An 11381-nucleotide genomic window follows, 5' to 3' on the forward strand; every position below is an offset into this window, starting at 1 on the left:
AGTAAAATTAAACACAATACACGTATTGTAATTTGTACATACATACACGCAAGTTTATATGCTTCGTTTTTGAAAAGTACTACAGAACAAAGAACAAGAAAAACCAACATATATAGATTGTGTTTGGGATTTCGCTTGTCACCCAAGAAGTCCCGAATCAAAAGACACCCCAGTGGAGGGCAACCAAAGATGTCCGGCGATGAAGCCAGCAACGGTGAAACCCTGAGCTTCATCGGACGTGAGTGAAGCACGATAACCCGGCCACTTGACCCGACCGGAGGTGGAGGCTCCAGGACCCGAGTTCATGTATTCCCCATAATATAGTGTTTTAAGCCCAAAATTTCCGGACCAAGGTGACCATCCTGACGGGTGTATTATGTCATCTAAAAAGGATTGCATGATTATTGTTCTAGAATATTGCTTCCATGGCCTTCCCAGATATGTAGAAAACTTATCTTTCACAGGAGCGAAATCGGATGCAGCCGATATCTTGCAGTTGTGGATAGAAATGCCTGTATTTTCATCTGGGCTTGTCCGGCCTTGTGCTGTAATGAAATTGTCTCGCCCAGACGAAGGTTTTCTCACATATATGTTACAATTTTGGAAAACCACTGCGGAATTTCCGAATATGAAATCCACCGTCCCATAAATGTCGGTTTCTCGATAAAATTGGCGTTTGGAGTGAGTGTAGAGTGTGTCTTGGTAACCGACGATGGAACATCGGAAGATCACTGACTTGTCGGATCCGACACGAAGAGCAACGGCTTGGTGCTTTGCTGGGCCGGCGCTGTTCACAAACGTAATGTCTCGAGCAATAAATCCGTCTCCCATGGCGGCTGAAAGAGACATGCATGGTGCATCAATCAGCAAATTGATAGATCTTGGCCAGTTGGCCATTCATTTTGACGAAAACTTGGCAACATTATGAACTGGATTTTTGTTTTATTTAGTATTTTAAACATGCAGCAATTTCTTTTCTTAATCGGTAATATTAATTTGGACTATGATCATATTATTTTGGGAAAGGAAGAAGCTAGCTAGGACAAGGAGGACAAGTAACCATTCACACAATTTAATTAATTTTGCTACTTGACGTTTGAACCTAGATAGCTAGGACTCACTATATTTCAAATGAAATAGATAATATTTATTTTTTGTTTGATCAAGATTTAATGTTGGTGTATATATATAACAGTCTATATGAAATGATTAATATTAATACGTCTTTTACAAAATTTAATAATTTAGAATTATGTATAATGTTATTTTTACTTTAAATCTTTACTTTGAAATGAATATTATCTATTTTCATTTTATTTGAAATTGAGAAGATTCTTGTCCGCTAGGGAATAGGATGTGAGCAGTTATAAGTGATGTGTTCTTAGCTAGGATCGATGCATGTGAAGAGTGTTGCTACGATATTATGGTTTTATTACAAGCCTTTTTACAAATTGACGTTCTAATCAATTATTGATTAAATGATTAAGCAAAAATTTGACTTGTCAACTTATTTAGTTAATTAGTGGCCGACTTATTAACTCTATAATATTCTTAGAGCATGTTCAAGATTGCGTTGAGAAATACAAGTTTTAAATTGATCAAAAAGTGCTTTTTCGAAAAATCTTAATTTTTAAACTTTTTTCAGAAGTGCATTTTGATAATTTTTAGATTAAAAAAGTCAAATAAATACTTTTGGAATATTTTACGAAACATTCCAGTTTTAGGTACTAGAAGTACTTTTTAAGCTTTCTAACACAATCTTAAATAAACTCTTAATCATTTTACCAATTATAAAGTGTCACGTCAATTTATAAATAAATTATAATACTTAAACATTTAATTTCCTACTAGTGAATTATGTAACATGAGCTTATAGAGTAGAAAGGGCAAAAAAAAAAACAAAAAAACAAAAAAAACGAAAGATTAGAAATAAAAGAAAAAGGAAAAAAAAAAAAAAAGTACTGAATTCCTACCAACAGTTGCAGACTGGAAAGTTGTCCAGCCATCTTCATAGTTCCTGTCACCGACAATGACCGTTTTGCCCTTTCCATCCCCAATTAACATAACGTTTTTTTGCTTAGTGGAAAACTTAAGATTTTCATGATAAACCCCAGCTGATATATGAACTACAGTCCTACCCTCGCCTGCCAATGAGACCGCAAAAGCAATTGCCTCACCTATGCTCTTGTGCGTCCCACTCCCATCCTTAGCCACCACTGCACTTGCTTCTATCTCTCCAACAGAAGCTTCTAAAAGTTTCCTCTCCGGCGCCAAAACCCACGCCGGAAAACCATCGGACAACAATCTCCGATGGCCGCCGGCAGCCCCCCCCTTTGGCTTACTAGACATGTAAAGTGTGAGGGTGTTGCTAATGAAGTGGCTCAAATTTTGAGCCGCACCATTCATTACCCCTTTCTCTACCTTAAACTTACGGTTTTCAAGGGTTTCGAGACAGGTTTCTTGGTTGGTAAGAGCAGCACTGAGCCACGTCTGCACGTCATCAGTGCTGTCGTCGGTCATTTTCTTGCGGTTGACGACATTGGTGAGCTGGTCTAGGCTGTCGTCGAGCAGCTCGAGACAGTCGTTCATGCTGTCAAGCAAGTGGGTATGGGTGTGAGCCTTTGCGTAGTAAAGGCTAAGGTTGTAGGCAATGGCTCGAGCCGAGAGGGCCTGGCTCATGCTAAACTTGACCGAGTGGTCAAAGACCTCCCCCGGGTTTTGGGGGAGATGAGCAGTACGCGCCGATGACAGCATGTATTCACAAGCTGCTTTGTAGGGGGCGCGCCCGCACGCTGAAGGTGTTGGCAATGGCGGAGATCCTGCTAAGCCATTTACAAAGAGTAAAATTTCAATGCTTATGAGCAAAGAAAGTGAAATTGTGAATGATTTACTTCCTCCTTCTGCAACAGAGGAGATCGGCATCGTGTGTTTATTTGTGTGTGTCGTATGTGTACGTGAGAGAGAGAGTGATGAGCATGAGACATGAACTTGCTTACTATATATAGGAATGTTTTTGTCGTGGTGCTAGCTCGTGGAATATTATTATTATGGGAAAAATTCACTTCACCTTCGAAGTTTTAGGAGTTTTTTCATTTAAACCTCAAAATTTAAAAATTGACAATATACCTCCCTAATGTTTCAAAAATTTTCAATTTAAATATTTCATTACTAATTTCCGTCAAATTGGACGGAAATTTCTAAAATTACGTAATTACCTTCCGGCTTTTTAAAAAAAATTTCCGTTCAATTTAACGGAAATTAGTAATAGAAGGTTTAAATTGAAAATTTTTGAAACATTGGGGGGTACATTGCTAATTTTTTAATTTGAGGTTCAAATTAAAAAATAATTTCAAACTTCAGGGAGTAAAATGGATTTTTTAATTTGAGGTTCAAATTAAAAAAAATTTCAAACTTAAGGGAGTAAAGTGGATTTTCCCCTATTATTATTATTATTATTTAGATTTTCCTTTTAGGTGCCTTTCTTTTTTTGGATGAATAATAATAAAGCTGAAGCTTGGAACTTTCAAGAATTGCCATCATCTCACTAGCTTTCGATTATCGTTGTGTACAAGCAACTCGGCTTGGTAGGGTCCAGCCTCGTCAATGTAGAGCCCATCTGTTCAAACCGGAAATTTCAAAACATGCTCGCTTCTTGGATTATGGAGCGTGTATTTTCCGCTAGATTCTCTATCAGTATTAATGGAAAACTCAATGATTAATTTCAGGAGAAATTTCAGCTGTCCGGCCCTCTAATTATCAATGTTTTCTTAAATTACCTTTAAAAAGTTATAATCCCAACAAATTTAAGGTTATCTCTATGGAACAGGATCTTCGATTTCCATTTCATTTGAATTGGATAGTATCTAATTAGTTATAGTAAATGAATATTTTTGTTTTTTCACTTTTTGAGACGACAAAAATACCCTTCCACTATAACTAACTGGATTTTTTTTTTTCTGCAAAGTAATTGTGAGAGGCTGAAAGTACTTGCTGGATCATTCTTGGCTTTTCTTTTTCTTTCACTTGTTTTTTTATGAATTTTTTATTTTAGAAAGGAGTATTAATTGTGTAATTTTTGCTTCCTCCAACAAGATTTCCTATAAATCTTAATGGATGGAATATTTGAAACGGGTTGATAACTTGATAACTGATTAGAACTCCGCATTACACATTAATATATACTATTTCTAATTAAGTTGGCCGGCTTTTAAATTCCACTCGAGACGTACGAAAGAATGTGAGGATCGGATTTCTGATCTCTGCGTCATTGCGGATGACCTTTTTACTAATTATTTGCAGAGAGACTCGATTCTATATATTAATGTGCATAAGGACTTCCATGAAAGTTCCAGGTGCTTTCTCGCCTTTGTCCATACCCGACTAAAACCATTTTTTTTTTTTTTCAGTTCTAGGAAGAGTATTCACATTGGGCTCAACATAGTAATATTTTTAGCTATTTTAGCTTAGTAGCAAAAAATGACTAAAGATTTGTTGGGCTGTGCTATGTTGTTCTCTTAAATAGGAAAAGTAGATAAATAAATAATATTTTAAATAAAAAAGTAAAAGGGAATAGCTAAAATGTTGAATTAAGTTCTCTTACCATTTCTTTAAAATTGTAGTTTTTCAAATTACGTAATTTAGGCCATTTTAGGCATAGAAACACTTAGAAAATGATCTATATATATATATATATATATATATATATTAAAAAGGTAATATGTTATTGAGGTAACTGAAAGGAATTTTCTTTCCAAAAGGCTCATCATCACTTTTGTATATATATATATAGACCCTTCTTCTTCTTAAAATCAAAAAACGATGTTTGGCTCAAAGCTTTTTTACAACATAAAAAGCAAAAACTTGAAAAAAAATATACTCAATTCTCAACTGCATGTAACATATATCACATTTTTTTAATATGTAGCATTTTTCAAGTGTTCTGGCACCTATAAACGGTGAAAGTTGCATAATTTGATAATTAATTATTTCTTTAAAATTGTAGAGAAGGCGTTAGCAACGAACAAGCAACGGATTTTTTTTTTTAGTTGAAAAAGCATTGTGATGTAACAACGTAAACGTAAAAGAAATTTGAAATATTTTATGAGTGTTTTGTGTTTGTGTTTGTATTTGGAGTTATTTGTTTGAAAAGCAGAAGGCAAAAAGCAAACCCAAACTAACTACATACGTTATCAAATGAAGGGAGGGATTTTGTTTTGGCTTGGGTTCTTATGGATAATGTTTTGCTTAATTTCTAGGTTGCTTTTAGCTCCGGCTTGTCTTCAGGCGACTTTGAGGGCCTCTCTTTTGTGTCATTTTCAAGTGTTTATTGGTTTGTTGCTGCTGTCCCCTTGCGGTCTTGTAAGGGTCAACTGAACCACTCATGACTCTTGTATTTTCTTTTCTTCTTTATTTAATTACAATTAATTACCACATGAAATTGGCATAATTTAATTCCCAATTAGTCTCTATTATCAATTAATTAAAGAAGAACTCTATCTATTGGTTTTAAATTTTTAATCACCAATTTTCAGAAAGACCCTCTATCTTTAATATTAAATATTCTATAAAGAATTACATATTTTAATAAGAAAAGTGATTTAGATATATAAAACATATGTGATATCACTATCTTTAATTGACTCTATCCCACTTATCCACCTACATCCCCATTTTTTTTTCTCTCTTTGTCGATTTCCCTCCTCTTTTTCATATATATATATAGGCTCTTATATGCAAAGAGATCACAACTTCTATAATAAAATTTATAGTTCCTATTGCAATATAGAGTGCACCAGCAACAATTTAGGTGGGTAATTTATAAGTGAGCAACGGCAGTAAGCAAAGAGCAATCATAACGTAATTATTAATATGAGTAAAGAAAAGGAAAAAAAAAAAAAACAAAAAAGAAATTTCATTGATAGAGATTACTCTCCATACATATGATGGACAACAGTCTTTCATTGATAGATCGAGATTGATTAGAGAAGCTAACCGATATATAAATATATGGCCCGGCCTGCAAGTATAATTGGAAAACATCCATGGGTCTACCGTGCTTTTGTGGCTGAAAGAGTCCAAAAGCAGTGATAAAAAAATAAAATATTAAAATGATATATGAATAATATAAGATATATAATTTTCTACTTTTGAGTTCTAGCTGTTCCACAATTACAAATAGACAAATGAATAATAATATGAAATATACGTATATGTTATTCAATTCTTATTCTTTTGGATTTAGTATACCAACCAAATAATCAAAGTAATAGATCCAATTTTTGGTTCGAAAATTGGTACGTACTCTTTGCACCGTACGTTTAGCATGTGGTACGTTCCGTGGAGAAAGATAGCTCCAGCTTCTTATCGATCGGCACCGGCCGCTTGCAAACACTTTTTATTATTGAGGAAGCTTCTACTTGAAGCAAATCTGATCTCAGCCGGCAAGTGCATGTGTGGCTAATAATGATGGTCTCCTACTGCATTCAAATTATTTATATTATCGTAACACCCAAGTTAATTTCCTTTAGGTTAATTAATGCAGGCAGATGATATGCTCTTAATTAATAACCACCGTTTGGACGATGGACACACTCGACTGGTTTCTTTATATGATTGTTAGGCTAATTTGTTGCTGTTGTTTAATTGTATTTGCAAGGAAAACAACTTTAGGTTGTTTACCAAGAATTAATCCAAAGGGAAATGCTAGGGTTCTTTTGGTGTTCTTATAGTTATTTTCTAAAAATCGGATAAGAGAAATAAAGACTAGGAAAATACCATAAGAATACCTAACATTCCCCAAATCCAAAAATCCTAGCATTGTTCTCGATCCCCCATGATATAATTTTCTAGGTTTAGATGAGGGTCAACACTGGGTGATCTTGTTCCCATCCGGGCAGGGACAGAACTAGAACTTTTAATTTGGGGGGTCGAAATTTTAAAAAAATATATATATTTGAGAGGGAAAACATCAATTTTTGAAGCTTTATTTAATTTATATATATATATATATATATATATATATATATATTTTTTTTTTTTTTTTTTTGGGATAAGGTGGTTCAGCCCTTGCATCCGGCCGGGAGACTAGGCAGCTCCTTAGAGATCATTCATAGTGTAAAAATATAAATTAAATGATTAAATTAATTGTTTATTATAAGCTTAAGTTTTTGCTATAAATGGTGATCAATTTAACATGCAATTTTAGAGTAGAGGTCCTGAGTTCGAACTTAGTTTCCATCATTCATCTCTCATTTCAATTAATTAATATTTCATGTGTTAGCTAAGTCTCACGTTAAAGCCTTAATTTACTACTCTCTTCTTTTCTTTTTTTTTTACTTTTTTTGGGTTTCCTCCAACCGCTCCCCTTAAAAGCGATTTAATTTCTTTTAACATTTTTATATAAGAGAAGTTAGAAATCACATTTTTATCTTACAATTATCTCATAATATTTGCATGATAGTTTCAACCAACCTTTGAATCGGTCATGCATTATTGGAACCGCCACGTTAGCATTATCAGATAATTACGAAATAAAAATATAGTTAATAGCATTACTTTTATATATATATATATATATATATATATATATATATATATTCCCTGAGCTATTTTATTTGTTTGTTGCTATTTCAATAAATTATGAGTTATCCAAAAGACAAGTCCCAATCAACACACTAGCTGTACGTCACCCCAATGCAAGAGTTAGTGGGATAAAATGATGGTGCATGGTCACGTCCTTCATCAAAAGCTCCTCCCATTCATCATCAAATGGGTATTCATAACCATGCGTTTTCACATGCTACACGTTGTTGGTCGTGTTTGACAGCACATATGTGTTGGTCATGTTTGACAGCATATATGGCCTAGTCTTATTTGTTTTTAGTTTAAACAAATATATTTTGATGTAACATAAATTAAGGTTACATGTATTGTCTTCCGGTAAGGTTCATGTTTGATAGTATATATGGCCAAGTGTTTTTCGTTTTTAATTTGAAAAAAGTGTCTTCATCATATGGCACACATAAAGATTTTTTGTTGCTGGGAGGGTCTACATTCGAGACAATTTCTTTCTATTTTATAAAAATAGAAATAGATAAGAAGTTGACTTATTACTTTTTTATATATATTAAAAAAAAAAAAAAAAAAAAGTAGCCAAGTAGAAGGATGGTTGCACGGCCACTCTATTTTTTTTTTTTCTTAATTTTTAATTTCTTTAAATAATAAGTTAGCTTCCCTCTATCAAAAGTTAAAACACTTTTTTTTTTTTGACAAAAATAATCTTACAAGGCGTGAAAATTTTTATAGAAAATGTTGTGTTTTGAATTGTTTGTTAATGTTTTTAAGAAGAGTTGGAAATTCAAACAGAAAATAGACAACAATTTGGAGAGCACACAGTTTAGGAAACTTTTGAAAAAAAAAATCTTTTTAGAAAACATTTCAAACATTTTTATTGGAATAATTTGACAAAACAAGTGCTTGAATTTTGCAAGTATAGAAGGTAAATTGTTAATTTTTTTTAAAATGGTCATACGGCCAACCTCAGTACTGAAGGAGCAGGGTGGGCACACGGTCAACTCTGTCCTCATGACTGAAGGTGACTTCATGGCCATCATAGTAGGCCAAGGGTGGTTGCCCGACCACCTCTAGTCTGCTTGGAGGTAATTGTGCAGCTAACAGATTAGGATAGCTCTCTCCTCCACTAAAGGTGGCAACACAGCCACTGTTTTATTTTATTTTTGAATTTTTTAGTTTTTTTATGAAGTTAGCTCTGCATCTGTTTGTGTTTTCTCAAAATAAGCAGGTGTACCCTCTGAAAAAGATTTTCCCAAATGTAGATTTTACCAAAAAAATACTTCTCCCCACCATAAAATATTTATAATCTTTATATATATCACATCAAACACTTTTTAACAAAAACAAAACAAATAATGTTAGGCCAAAAACACTAACAAACATATCCTAAGTACATAATGTAAGAGCATTTTTTTTCAAATTTTATTCCATGACTCAAGCCATATATAAGGACTTCTGCATTTCTCAATCCATCCTTTTTCAATCCCATGAAGGAATAGTTGACCCAAATATAAGTACGTATACTCACCCTAAAAAATTAGGTAATTTAGTCTTTCTTACCCTTAGAGTAAAGACGCAATTTAATAGTTGTTTTAAAAAAAGGTAAACAATATTACTTAAAACTCTAAATTATATAACTCATTGCAACTTATACACATAAACTACCAAAATGTTTTCAAACTACCCCCTTAGTCTAATCTAGCTATTATTTGGATGAAAAACAATATTACATATACAAATCAAATGTGTCATTTTTGTTTTCACTTACCAATCTACCCTCACTTCTGATGTAACAACATCGTTTGGTATGAGTATGAGTAACAGATAAATAACGGAAAAATATATTTTACCCCCTAAAGTATCCATACATTTGTGTGTTGGCGTCCAATATTTAAATATCAACGAAAGACCCCCACAATGTATCTGACATTGGCAAAAAAATATTATTTGTCCATCAAATCTATCTATTCGGATGGAAACCAAGTTACCTATTTCAACCAAAACTTTCAAAAATGCCATTTGCAGTTAAAGTACAAACATAAATGACTTCCGGGGGGAGGGGGAGGGGTAAAGTATAAACATAAACATAAACATAAAAAATAAAAAAATAAAAAAATTAGTTTTCAACCAACTCTTGTTTGCATGCAGACTATCACCATTTGATCGTTTAAAGCAACAACCGATCATTCTGCTTAGGGTCGTACCAATCATCATTCAAAACCAATGTTCGGTCATTAGGGCTAAGAAGCACCGTTTGATTGTTCTCTAAAGACGATTGATCGTTATGTGCAAGAAATTCTCCCAAGTATCCAAAAATCTCATTTTTCTCACCTTGTGAGACTTAGGACTAACCCAAACATACTTAGGCTTAAAATTAATGTGTCCTTAAACTACGATCTTTAACTGGGGTGTCACAATTTACTTTTAGTTTAAATTGGTGTAAGTTGTAATACTTTAGATTTGATTTAGGATTGAGTTGATACAAAATAGGATTCAAGAAACTAGGGTTGGATCGATCCAACTTAAGTTCGGTTGCATTAGGTTCAATTAAATCCAAAATACCTCAATCCTAATGTCATTCAAAGGGCATCGCACGAGAGGATCTTATAATGCCTCAATTAAATTGTCATTGGAACCATATTCGATTACCGCTATGTGAATTTGTGAAACCCTAAAGTTGAATTGATCCAACTTAAACTTAGATTGATCCAACCAGCCGTTGGCAGAATTAATTGTTAACCAACTTAGCTTTAAACTTCTTTTTTCTTTAATTTTTTTTTCTTTCTGCTATACAAGCCTAAGGACATACAATTTTCACAGAGAGAGGAGGCATTATTTCATTGTTCTTGGGGAGTTCTCTAAAACCACTAAGCCTAAACAAATTTGATTCCTCTATGTGTTTATCATAAACAAGCTACATAAAAACCTTCAACCACCAGAGTTTTGAGTTGCAACAGACAATGTTTGTTCATAAAGGTGATTCCTATAGATCGAAGAAGCCTAAAAGTTTTGAAGTCACTACAATAGGAGTAGATGGGTCATTTACTAGGGTTGCAGTTTGAGTCTTGCGTTACAAATGTTTGTAAGTAGATCAATTTGTAACATAATTTTTTTATTATATATATATATATATATATATATATATATATATATATATATATAATGGATACCTTTGAGGTTGGCTAGCTCCCAAAGTTAATTACTTTTGAAGAGTTCTTTAAATAGTTTTCATTTCATTATCAAAGTCTCTGTGTTAAACTTATTTTTAGTACTTATCTTGATTTTCTATTCATGATATATGTGGTGTTTGGCTTTAAAGTTGATAACTTTGTTAATCAATATTCTCTTGGATCGGTAATCTAGATTGTCATAACTTGGGATCTAATTCGTATTTTTCATATATTATTATTTATTATTATACAACTGTGTGTATAGTTTGAAATTGTAAGTAAAATTGAGGGGGTAGTTTGAAGGATAAAGTACTGTAATTTATCCTCTAAAATTAAAGAATATTTTAAAAAACAAATTAGACTAGTAAATGAGTGTCAAGATCAACCAAAGATAAATCTGAATCAACTGACAAGAAATTAACGTCCATCGTTAGCTCAAAACCTCTCTTTCCTAAATACCTTTTACATTAAATTATTTGTTCTGAGATTTTTGTCTTAGCATAGACGCCGGCACGTTGCCAACAGTAGCATGGGAGACAGGGTGACGTGGAAACCCTCGAAAGGTTGACGGTCATAATTAATTAATTAATTATTATTATTATCGTTGATTATATATCTGGTCATCAAACTTTCAATCTT

The 11381-nt window shown here is 33.1% G+C and overlaps 1 protein-coding gene across 1 annotated transcript; it reads right to left on the minus strand.

The window, feature by feature from the left end:
* On the minus strand, positions 1–2922 carry LOC132179046 (pectinesterase-like). The gene is made up of 2 exons (XM_059591667.2): positions 1974–2922; positions 1–836 (listed from the first exon to the last, which is right to left on the minus strand). Exons 1-2 carry the CDS (start codon positions 2920–2922, stop codon positions 139–141), a joined length of 1647 nt encoding a protein of 548 aa, XP_059447650.2. The 3' UTR covers positions 1–138.
* Positions 2923–11381: the final 8459 nt, after the last annotated feature.

This window comes from Corylus avellana, chromosome 4, assembly GCF_965113065.1.
Source record: "Corylus avellana chromosome 4, dhCorAvel1.hap1.2, whole genome shotgun sequence".
Lineage (NCBI taxonomy): Eukaryota > Viridiplantae > Streptophyta > Magnoliopsida > Fagales > Betulaceae > Corylus > Corylus avellana.